The sequence below is a fragment of the Chrysemys picta genome, chromosome 3 (genome assembly GCF_011386835.1).
Source record: "Chrysemys picta bellii isolate R12L10 chromosome 3, ASM1138683v2, whole genome shotgun sequence".
NCBI classification, from domain to species: Eukaryota; Metazoa; Chordata; order Testudines; family Emydidae; genus Chrysemys; species Chrysemys picta.
The window spans coordinates 157,763,037-157,775,844 of NC_088793.1; the positions used below are offsets into that span (position 1 = coordinate 157,763,037).

The following is a 12,808-nucleotide window of genomic DNA, read 5'->3' on the forward strand; positions in this document are numbered from 1 at the left end:
CACGTTTCTTGAAGATGTCATCAAGAGCCAATCTGTTAAAGGAGGCATAGAAAAGAAATGTAGTAATGTTGACAAAGGGAAATATATTAGCTATGTCAGAAATTCCATCTTCAAGGGCTTATCTATATTATGGTGTTTTTATTTAATTTTCCCCACCAGTGCAGCTACATTGGTGCAAAAAACAAGTGACTTGTAGTGGTACAGCTTACCCTTTCCAAGTCATTTCTTATATTGTTGCAGCTATACCAGTGCAAAAACCTAGTGCAGATAAATATTTAGTCAGGGATCCACCAATCTGGACAACATAGACCTTCCTGGCGTTGGCCAGTCACGAAGGTAGTGATTACCAGTAGGAATATTGGGAGAATTCAGTACCACACCTTTCAACCAGACTGATTTATTCTCCAGTCCAAGTCTCTGTTTTTAAATACCTTCATTCTTGAACTTTAGATATCGCTGCCTATTAACGTTCTCTGTCAGTCAGAGTGACAGGGAGGGCACTTTCTCTAATCTTAGAAAGAAGTAAAGGATTAAAATGGGATGGGGACTCAATAGCCCCCGTTTTGGTTGTGATTCCTCTCAGGCAGGGGTAGTCAATAGGCAGACTGCAGTCTAAATTTGGAATGCCAGATGCTTTTGAGTGGACTGCAGGGGCAGAGGAGATGCATGGATGGGACATGTGGGCTCACTGGTTCTCTCTCTTCCCCCTCCCCCCCCTTCCCACCCGCCTGGGATTGCCTCAGATGCCTCTGGAGGGTATGCCCAGAAGCAAGGAGGCAGCACTCCTGGCAGCCACACTCTCCTGTGCAGAGAGAGAGGAAGCAGAAGGTGAGCTCCTCCTCCACCCCCCTCATGGGGCTACTTTGCCTTTCCTGCTGCTGGAGTCCCAGTGCTGTGCCTGCTTTGCAGACCATCTAGAGGTGAGAGGCAATGTGTGGAACTTCAGCAGCAGGTAAGGTGAAGCAGCCCCATATAGGCAGGAAGAGGAGGAACTCGGCCTGCTTCCTCACTTCCTGGCTGCAGGGACACATGAAGAGTGCTGCTGCCAGGGGGAGTGTTGCCTGCTTGCTGCTGGGTGTCTTGAGAACTCGGGGGGAGGGGGGGGGAGAAAGCGCATGCCACCCCCACCCCCCCGAACCTTTCATTTGTGCCTTCCCACTATCCACAGCCACGTGTCGCCTCTGTGCATGGGACTGAAGCCATGCTTGTGCTTCAAGTGGTCCCTGGAGCCCACCCTCCCACCCCACTCTGAGGCCTCATGCCTCCTGCCACCCCACTCTGGCCTTGTGCCGACTGCTCCTGAGTGATCCCCAGAGTCCCCCACCCTGCCCCCGACCTTCAGGGCCAGTCCCCAGAGCCCTCTCCAGCCCGCCCCCCCAAACCAGCCTCTTTTCCTCCCCAGTCCACTTCCAGTCACCCTGTTTTGCCACATCTCAGCTTCCCCGCATCTCCCCAGAGCTACTTTCTTGAGTCTCCTTGGTCCTTCCGGCTACCCAGAGCCTCCTTGCTGCCCCTCTGCTATCTCAGCCCCCAAAGGGGCAATGCACCACTAACTGGATCATAGTCCAACAGCTTCACCTCCTGGATCCGAGCTCAAAAGTACTCTCATACATTCACTCCTTGCTTTGCTGCTCAGATCCCAGGCCATACCCATTCCTCCCTCCCGCCCCATCTCTGCTACTTGTCTCAATTAGGGGCACAGAGGAATGTTTTTTGGGGAGTGGGCAAGCAGCAACACGGAGGTCGGGGGGATAACTCAGTGGTTTGAGCATTAGCGTGTTAAATCCAGGGTTGTGAGTTCAGTCCTTGAGGGAGCCACTTAGGGATCTGGGGCAAAATCAGTACTTGGTCCTGCTAGTGAAGGCGGGGGCTGGACTCGATGACCTTTCGGGGTCCCTTCCAGTTCTATGAGATAGGTGGATCAGTCCAATCCCATGCATCCTGTTTCAGTTTAGGGAAATAAGGTCACCTTACTCTCTGGGCAGTGCAGGCAGGGAGCTGCCAGGTGATTGGGAAGATTGTGGGGGGGAATTAGGGGGAGTGGGCCTTGACTATACCTTGACCAAGAAATTTAGACCTTGACAAAAAATAATTGACTACCCCATGCTCTAGGGGATTGTAGTTTTTTGTTAAATTAGTATTGGAAAACTTGCTCTGCTTCCCTACTTGTGCTGTACCTGTTCTGTGGACAGAGTATTTCAGTCCCTCTGACAACAGGGTATAATATTTACTAACCTTTCCAGTTTGGGGTATGCCTTGTATAACTTTTTTCTTAAACCAAGATAGTGTTTTTCAGTGGAATTTAGGAAACAAGTTAAATGTTAAATTTTCAATATCAAGTAATTAGTAACAAAATACCAATTTTAAAAACACTTACGGATTTAATTCTAGTCTTGTTTTTTTGCATGCAACTTTTGTAGGAAGTAGTGAATAGAAACAGATAGTAGATAATCTATAGTTATTTGTGCAACTCTCCCCAATATGTGGAATTTCCTAAATCTATATAGGAATCACTTTAAATAAAGTTTCCTTGTTTAAAAACAAATTGAATTGTATTAAAAATAAATGATCTTCCTGTTTGTCCATATTTAACATTGGTCATTTGTCAAGGACCATGAAAAGATGATAAAAGCTTGTTCTGTGACTTCTGTTCTCCATTAATTTTCTTACTGACGATCAGTTAACTGGAGATTTTAAATAACTCCATATTCTTCTGAGTCATTTTTTGTCCTGAAATATTTATTTCTAATATTTGGAAGTTTCTTATTGTCATCTTTCAAAAAACTGTAATTATTTGAAATGTATAGTACCACGCCAAATTTAAAAGAAACATAGTAGATAGAAGATTTTAGTAGTATTCAATACAATCCAACACTTTTTCCCTAAGACTTAAAAACATTTCTGAGAAAATACAGTAGTATAAAGAATATTCAAATAGAGTTCTAGTTAAGAAACGAGAAGAGGAGTTAAATTCTATTTATTGTACTCTTCTTGTTTGTGTCTAACTTACTTCCATTTTCAAGTTTGGTGTATTGTGGGCTTTTTTCTTTAAAAGAACTTTCAATGTGTGTTTATATGCTGGTGGCTTTACTATCTGTAGCAAAAAGGGCTGGAAAAGCATTGCATTTTGGTCACTTTTCCACAGGGGCAGCTTTAGTGTGGGTTCAGGGATTCGGCTTCACCCACAGAAATCATGAAACCAAAGGTACCAGAGCTGAGTGGCACTGTGATCCCTTATTCCGGGTTCCAATTCCACTCACTCAAATTTGGCCCCGCTGCCCCTCGATCATGATAGAGGGCAGCCGGGCCAAACCCGAGTAGTGCTGTGTACCTGTGTGCCAGGTTGCAATGCCAGTGGGCTCACTCTCCAGCCCTTTCCTTCCACACTGAGCTTGGATGAGGGTCAGTGCCCCCTCAACTCAAAACTTATGCCCAAGAAGAGTCCACTCATTGAATCAGAAGGATACATCCATGCTTGCTTTTTCAATTATTTCAAGATAGTTTTAAAAGCTAGTAATTTTGTGAAATATTTGACTAGAATTTGTGTAATTATAAACCCTTCTCCAGTTTTTCTTAAGTAAATACATTCTTTAAACGGAATATAATTCAGTTAACTTTAAACTTGAGGTGTACAGTTGTTTGTGTTAACATCTTTTAAATTCCCACAGACTTCCTTGTAATAATAAAAAGCCACCAAAATATTCAGGAAAAGTCTTTTTGTATAATTGTGGGAACAATGAACATTTAAGAAAGATGTTCTACGTGCATTTTGAATGTATCAAGATATGTACACTACAGCACTTGTAGTGTAGACACTTGCTACACTGACAGAAGGGTTTTTCTGGCACTGTAGTAAATCCACCCCCTCAAGAGAATTCTTCCGTCAATGTAGCAGTTTCTTTGGGTAGGTCTACACTACCCGGTAGTTCGGCGGCAAGGAAATCGAACTTCTGGGTTTGACTTATTGCGTCTTGTCTGGACGAGATAAGTCGAACCCGGAAGTGCTCGCCGTCGACTGCGGTACTCCAGCTTGGCGAGAGGAGTACCGCGAAGTCGACGGGGGAGCCTGCCTGGCGCGTCTGGACCGAGGTAAGTTCGAACTAAGGTACTTCGAACTTCAGCTACGTTATTCACATAGCTGAAGTTGCGTACCTTAGTTCGAATTGGGGGGTTAGTGTAGATCTGCCCTTTACCAGGGCTTAAGTTGGCTTAACTACATATCTCAGGGGTGTGACTTTTTACACCTCTGAGTGACGGAGCTAGGTTGACCTAAACTTTTAGGCGTAGACCAGACTTACAAATGTCCAGCACTTCCAGCCTCTCTAAAACCTCCCTCCCAATCTGCAGGGCCACTATTTGGATGGACAGTTTAACAAAGGTTTTCTACCACTTGTGGTCATTAAAGAGCACATGGTAAATTTGCAGAAGAATAAATTTGCTAGTCCCAGTGGCCTGGCCTATTTGGATAATGAAACTTTGCCTACCTAAATTCACCCTAGAGTTTGTGTTTTAATCTGATATAGTATAATTCAAATGGTCTTCAACTGCTATGAGCTATTGCTGCTCCTTACCCCAGAGAGAGTTGAATTCCACTGCAGGTTAATTATATGTATTTGAGATAGAGGTAGAGGCGAAAGTAGGCCAGTATGGCATACTGGTAAGAAAGTGGCTGCTGGTACAGGCCGGTACACAGCCGACATTAGAGCGCTGCTGTGGCAGCGCTGTAAGCCCTGTACCAGCAGGACTGCCGACGGGGGGAGGGAAGGGGCAGCTACCCCAGAGCCCAATGATTTAAAAGGGCTCCTGGCTCCTGGCAGCAGCTGGAGCCCCCGGCCCTTTAAATCACCACTGGAGCCTTGGGGCTCCCGGCTGCTGCTACTACGGCAGCAGCCAGAGCTTCGGACCCTTTAAATCACAGCCAGAGCCCCGGGCAGCGCTGAAGGGCTGGCTGGGGGAGTCTGGCCCCAGCCCTGCCCCTTCTGCCCGAGGCCCCACCCCTTCCAGGGGCCCGAAGGTCCCCACCACCACCTTGGCCAGGATCCCAACTATCCTGCGTACCAAGTCCTTTAAGTTACTTTCACCCATGGATAGAGACATGGCATATTCAAGAATTTTCAGGCAAGACCTATATAAATATCTCAGATGGACTTCCTGTCCACAAGTAACAAGAAAGGGTTTCTCTCTCAAATCTTTAATAAATCTGGTTATATTTTTTTTTTATTAATCATAGGTGTACTTTGTAATACCGGCTGTTCACTTCAGTTAGGAGTATTAAGATTCCTTTTTGTGCCTTTATAATACATTGGGCTATAGCAACCAACATTTTACCTATTGAATTCGATAGCAGAACTAGTGAAGATGTTATCTCTAGTCAGGCAGCTATTCAGCCTTTCTTTGCATTGATTAGAAAGGACAGAATTAGCAGATATAGGAGAAAACAAGAGATTCTCACAATCCTGCATCAAATTTATCTCTCTAGAATGTAATTAGTACAAAGATTTTTCTGAAAAAAATTCTTAGCATTAGCTTTTAGTGAGAATCTGCATTTTTAAGAAAATTGTTTAGTCATTTTAATTTGATAATGTTTTCTATATCCAGTATTTGTTGATCTTGTGGAGTCTATGTATTTCAATTACATTTTAGCGCTCAAGAACTGAGGATGCTAAACACCTGGGAAGATTGGGCCATTAGTGACTGAGACTAAAACTATTCAAGGTGAAAGAACATATCTCAGTAATGTAAAGCATTTGGATGAGCTACAAAATAAAATCTATTAAAGAATTTTAATTACATATGTATACTGAATGTTTTCTCTTTGGTGTATAATAGATTTATAATCTCATCCTCTCAAAAGACTCAAATGCTTTTAAATTCTTTTACTTTAACTGGGTACTTGATACTGCTGGCCTAATGGATCTGAACCTAAATTATTTATTGCACATTTAATGATATAATAATCTATAAAGTCACTAGCACCAAACATGCAATTCAAAACATTTTACATGAGGTATTTTTATAAGGCTGTAGTTACACATCATGCAGTCAAATCAATATTTAAATAGTTTGTCTGGCCATTTGACATCTTACTCTTCAAATTTGCTAATGCTATCTTCATTTTATTTATTGAAGTTTTTCTAAAACATTAGCATGTAACAGTTAGTGCCCCCAGCATTAGGCAGAATGACTAAGCAAAACTGAAGGCAAAGGGTTCAATTATTCTAAACAGTATTCCATTATATGGGATCAATGATAGACCTCAAAGCATAATAAAGGAAATATAGTGCTGCAGTTTTTCCAACATATTCTAGCCAATTTTTTTTATAAAAACGGTTAGATTATCAAATATGAATCCCCACCTCACCCCCATTTTGTCATGGGGGAAATGGTAGTCAGTATAGGGAGGGATTAACACAATAGAGGATGTGTGAAAGAAATGTGAAATGTAAAACTTTGAGTAAATTTGATTGGTTTTGGTTATTCAATATTGAATGAATTTTCTCAAATGGGTGTCTATATTAAATGACTTAAGAACAAATAAGCATTATAACTTCTGTTTTAATACAGAACATTAGTTCATATCATGCCTTTGCATGCTAGTCATGTTGTGTTTATAATATTGTACCTCCTAGTCTAGCTGTGATAAATAATATATTGTGAGGCTTCTGAGTCAGACACTGGGAGCAGTATCTTGTATCATGTCAGTGGAGAACTCATTGAGTTAAGGTCTATAAAAAGGTCTTGGAAATCATCACCACTGCATACAAGTATTTATAAAGAGGACAAGAACCACATAAGAAGAGAATAATTGTATAGCTTGTAGGGTTAATGAAAGTGTATAGGCCTCCCATTGTCCTTCAAAAAAGTAATGGACCAAGGATTGACCGTCTCCTGTTGTAAGTACTCAAGAGTCTGATTAGTTTTCAGAAGAAACATCGTGTGTTAGATGTTTTCTTAAGTGTTAAATGTCTTAAAGTTCTGTTATAGCTTTTGTTTATTACTTTCATGAGGTTAAGTTACTGACAGAAGTAAAGGCAGAACACAGAAGTTTAATTACACTGCTGTACAGCGTAGTGTGTATACAGAGAATGGTTTTGATTTATGCCACTGCTAATATTTTGGGAGTTTTTAGTTCATAGTGCTAGATTGGCTCATGTAATTTTTATTTCAGGTGGATTGGAAGATTTAGAAAGGGATATATTTTATTTTAAACTTAAAGCTTAATAGTATTGTTGAAAGTTCTTTAATTTAACCCTAATTATAACTAACCTAATTCTATAACTGAAAAGATTTGAATGGCATTAAGATGTTATATAAATTATTTAGCATTTTTTTCACATTTGATGTGGTCAGCAGAATGCTATAAAACATTGAGATTTTTGTGCTGCGTATCTTATTGAAATAGCACGAAGCCCCCACCGCAGTTGGGGGAGGCGTAGGGGATATGGAGGTATTAAAAGCCACATTTGTGCCTTCCTAATGCAGGGCTGCTGTGGGGCCAAAATTGCATAACTTAGGCAGCCAAAGTTGAGCTGCTTATGGTCAGCTGCATCACCCAGAACCACCACAGAGACATCTGCAATGGCCCTGCCCCATCACACCCCCTATGCCAAGGCTTGTGGAGATGGCCTCATAAGACAGCCTGTTACTAGTTAGATCTGTGGCTTTTCCTGATTCTCTATGCCGCATAGTGGAAGGGGGAGTACTTATGTGGGTAATAAGAGGGCAAAAAAAAAAAAATCGAGGAAGAGAGTGTAGGAAAGGAAAATGGGTAAGAGATGATACACTTTTGTGTGGTAGGTAGGATTAATGGGCTATGGTATGCAGAAATCCTTAGAAGGATTTCTAATTAAACCTGTTTCTTGAAAAAGTTTTCTCCATAATGAGTTTAAGAACTCCTCCTTCCATTTGTTTATAGAAAAGGGTCCGTCTTTCCTTTCATAGTAGAGCTTTTTTCAAGGAGGTCATTCCTATCATGTCTGGCTTTTTAAGACCTTGTCTACATTAGAAAGTTATACTGGCAAACCCTCCTAGTGTAGATGCAGTTTATTTTGGCAAAAGGACTTTTTTGCTGGTATAACTGCATCTACATTAGGGCTTTGGCTGGCAAAGCTGTGTCAGGGCTGTGATTTTTTTTTTTTTTTTTTCACACCCTTAACCAACATAGATATGCTGGCAAAATGTCTTAAGTATAGACAAAATATAATTAGTAGTCTAAAATATAATGGAATAACTGACTTCCTTTAGGTCTAGTAAGCACAGTTTGATCAGATTATATGTGATAGAGATGTCAGGTAATGTGGACGTGTTTAATAGACCGCAAAACGTTATTTTAGTTGAATAGTGTCTTCCTTTCTTTAGAAGTGGAAAAAGGAGGCGGTGGAGAGATTAGGCAGTCTTGTCTTGACTACACTTGCAACTTTTTTAATGTACAGTAGAACCTCCGAGTTACGAACACCTCAGGAATGGAGGTTGTTTGTAACTCTGAAATGTTCATAACTATGAACAAAAGTGTTATGGTTCTGTCAAACATTTACAACTGAACATTGACTTAATACAGCTTTGAAACTTTACTATGCAAAGGAAAAATGCTGCTTTTAACCATTTTAATTTAAACAAAACAAGCACAGAAACAATTTCTTTATCTTGTCAAATATTTTTTAAATTTTTAGTAGTTTACATTTAACACGGTACTGTACCGTATTTGCTTTTTTTTTTCTCTCTGCTGTTACCTGATTGCGTACATCCGGTTCCAAATGAGGTGTGTGGTTAGCTGGTCAGTTCGTAACTCTGGTGTTTGTAACTATATGGTTTTACTGTATAATAATAGTATCAGTTGCTGCAGTTAATGAAAAGTACATTGCTATTTGAAGAGCAGATTTGAGAATTTATGTATTTTAGCTTTCATTATTTTCAATAATGTTTCTTGTTTGCAATCTCTTTAAATAGGGTTTCATGATTTGTAAATAAAACAAAAATAGCTAGCTTGTAATCTGATGTTGGTTATCTTTATTTTGTTTCTCTTTACATTTTCCTAGGCCCTTTTATGGAACTGGTTTTGTCATTCCTCACCACACATGCTATAGTAGTAGGGTTGCCAACTATCTAATCGCACAAACCCAAACACCCTGGCCCCACCCCCTTCCCCACCTCTTCCTGAGGCTACGTCCCTGCCCTGCCCCTTCTCCAAGGCCCCACACCCCACTCACTCCATCCCCCCTCCCTCCGTTGCTCACTCTTCCCCCACACTCAACACTCACTTTCACCAGGCTGGGGCAGGGGGTTGGGGTGCGGCCTCTGGGCTGGGGGCTCCGAGCTGGGGCAGGGGGTTAGCTTGTGGGAGGGGGTTTGGGGTGTGGGCTCTAGGAGGGAGTTTGGGTACAGGAGGGGGCTCAGGGCTGGGGCAGCGGTTTGGGATATGGGAGAGGGTGCGGGCACTGGTTGGGCAGTGCTTACCTCAGGCAGCTCCCAGAAGCGGCGGCATGTCTTTGCGCCTCCTATGCTCAGGGGCGGCCAGGCGGCTCCGCACGCTGCCCTTGCTTGCAGGCACTGCCCCCACAGCTCCCATTGGCTGCGGTTCCTGGCCAATGGGAGCTGCGGAGTCGGTGCTTGGAGCGGGGACAGCACGCAGAGAACCCCTGCACCTAGGAGCCAGAGATTCTGGCCGCTTCCGGGAGCCACATGGAGCCACGATGGGTAGGGATAGGGTGATCAAACAGCAAATGTGAAAAATTGGGATGAGGGTGGGGGGTAGTAGGAGCCTATATAAGAAAAAGACCAAAAAATCGGGACTGTCCCTATAAAATCAGGACATCTAGTCACCCTAGGTAGGGATCCTGCCTTAGCCCCATTGCAACACCTACTGGGAGGTTGAGGCCAATCTAGGAGGGTTGGCAACCCTATATAGAAGTCTCACATGGTAAAGATTTGTCCTGGATAAGATTATGACATTGGATTATTTTAAATTAGATCAGTTCTTTATCATTTGAAATTTCACTTGGGGAGATTTTCTGTGATCTGATTTCATAGAACTGGAAGGGACCTCGAGAGGTCATCTAGTCCAGTCCCGTGCACTCAAGGCAGGACTAAGTATTATCTAGACCATTTCTGACAGGTGTTTGTCCAACCTGCTCTTAAAAATCCCCAGAGATGGAGATCTAGGACAGAACACCTGACTGTGTATTGTGTGAGCTATTGTTAAGACTAACAGATGTCAGGCTTCAAACATTGTGCATTGTTTAATTCAAATGTCTGCAATAGACCTACCCACTCACTGCTTTGTTTACTTCAGTGAGGGCCATTCCTTGAGGCATTTTTCTGTCTGTGTAAGCTTCCATTCTTGGGCCCAAAGTGTTAGAGAGCAGTGCTTGAAGCTGTTTTGTCTTCTACAGGAGGTTTTAAAAATGAAGTAATTTGACCACGTTTCTGTTCATTTGGGGCCTCTAAAGGATTTAGTGCCTGTTGGATTAAGTTATATTCCAAAGAAGTGTGATTTAGCCTTGAGCCATTCTGTTCAATCCAGGACCTCTATATATTCAAGATCCCCGTTGTGATCAAGGCTTTCTGGTTTTGCAGCTCAGTCTATGACAAAGTGAACTGTTGCATTTGTGCAGGGAATCAAAGCAGCTGACTCCAAATAACCAATTCTCTCAGAGACTGCTGGGAGGGTTCTGGGGCCTATATAAACCAGACCCAGTTCATTCCAGAGGGAGGAGAGACAGGATATGCACTCAAGAAGACTGGTATGCTGAAGGAGCGTCAAAGGGAGGGAAAACCACTCCAGAAAGGAGCAGCAGGGAATAGTCTTCATGTTGGGGGGAAAAGGCATTGAGTTTGGCACAGGCTGGGGCCTGCTTCCTTAGTAAACTTTGGACTTGCCTGAGAGGTAAGAGAACTTGTGAGGAAATGAGACTAAAGACTTAGGTTTCAGATGATGATAAAGTACTAATACACCCTTCTTAAAGAACTCTACTACATTCTCTCTGGTTTTTCTTCCTGCCCTTTTTATGGTAGTCAGATCATCCTGGCTCACCAGGCAATAGCTTGGTGACACAGCCAGTGCTACTTTCTAGAGAGAGCTTCAGTTCTGATTTCTGATTAGACAGTACCATCTTTCTCTTAAGCTTTGCTGCTGCTTTCTTTTCTTGTCAAGAAGGTAAGAAAGAAGCATTTCTCAGGTAAGAAACCTCAGCAGTATGTGGCAGCACAGCCCATGAACAAGATATGCACTAGTCAAAAGAAAACTCTGCATATAACTTAAATCCAAAAGCTTCTTATGAAGAGCTGTCCTACGTTGTCTTGCTAGCTTTGTGCCTGTGTATTTGGAGGTTGCTTTGGATGAAGTAATGGTATTGCCTTGCTACTGGTTCCTGAGCTTTGCTCTTCCAGGTCTAGAATATGGTCTTCCCCAGAGCAGGATATTGTGGGTTCACCTCTTAACTTTCCTTTCTTCTTCGAGTAGTGTCCCTATGGGTGCCCCACTTTAGGTGCGCTTGCGTCCCTGCGCTGCTGATTGGAGAACTTTGGTAGCAATGTCCATTCGGCCCCGCACACATGCTGTCCTTCCTTTTGCTGTGCCATACCATCAATGGTATGCCAAACAACGTTGGAGCGTTTAGGCTGTCCTTCGTCATTGACCCTATCGATACCGTTGTCTCAGCACTGACAGCCACCACTGATACTGCCCTCCACTTCACCACTGGAATTCAGATACTCAAAAGACCTTACAGTATCTGATGTACCTGAGTCTCCACTACTTGGTACTGGGGCTTTGGTACTGACTCTGCCCTGAACTCTGGAGTCTCCACAGGCATTATACCATGCACCTCGATTCTCCAGTCGAGAATCAGCAAGCAGGACGACGTTGTATCCCATTGCTCTTTCCATGCACCTTATAGTGCCCATTACCAATCTGGGCCTTCACAGCCGTATTGTCCACCGGGACCCATCCTGCCATTCCAGTGGCCTTACTGGCACCCATGAGAGGCATATTGACATCATTCCTCCCAAACATCTAGCGTGGCCCACCATGAATCAAAGGCACCCTCCATCTGCCTCTGCATCCAGAATTTCTGAACTTCCCAAATAGATGAGGGAGGAACAGGAGGCCAACCTTGATGAAGAGGTCACAACCCTGACCAACATCTTGTCCTCTTCACCAGATGAAGCAGTGATGCCCCCTCCACCATCTCTAATAGACAACTTTAAACTCTTTCAAGACCTAGCTTAACAGGGTGGTAGACACTATGCAGTTACCTCTAAAGAAGGTAAAAGAATCACACCATAAACTGGTAGACATTTTGTACTCTTCTTTGTCATCCAGAGTAGCCCTCCCCATCAGTGAGGCTCTATTGGAGCCTACCAAGCTTTTACGGCAGACACCTGCATCGGTTGTGCCAACCTGTAAACAAGTCGATAAGAAATATTACATCCCAGCCAAAGATACAGAATTTCTTTTCTCCCATCCACACCCTAATTCTATCACTATGGATGCGGTGAACTCCAGAGGTTGTCAACACCAGGCAAAGTCCACCCTATATGATAGGGATTGGAAACACCTCAATTTATTTATTCTTAATCTTCAGCCATGCTTATTCTTCGGCTATGCTATAATTCCGCATTGCAAATTACCAAGCACTGACAGCAAAATACAACTACTTCAGTTATTCCAAAATCAGTTTGTTTATTGATCAGCTTCACAATCACACAGAGATCAGTTTAGGGCCGTTATCAATGAAGGACAACTGAAGTGGCCAAGACGACACTTCAGTCAGCACTCGACGCAGCTGATACCATGGCACGATCCATCTCT

General features: G+C 43.0%; 1 protein-coding gene across 39 annotated transcripts in view; it reads left to right on the plus strand.

Annotated features, from left to right (window-relative positions):
• Positions 1 to 12,808, plus strand: part of ENAH (ENAH actin regulator) — a 182,347-nt gene that overhangs the window by 136,854 nt on the left and 32,685 nt on the right. The window contains exon 1 of one of the 39 annotated variants that reach the window (XM_065590590.1): positions 6,764 to 6,893. The exons of 37 other annotated variants lie outside the window; for them this stretch is intronic. In XM_065590590.1, the coding sequence (XP_065446662.1) occupies positions 6,826 to 6,893 (68 nt within the window). In that variant the 5' untranslated portion in view covers positions 6,764 to 6,825. Of the gene's footprint in view, positions 1 to 6,763; positions 6,894 to 12,808 lie in introns of those variants that run through there. One more of the 39 variants, XM_065590589.1, reaches the window with a different exon arrangement.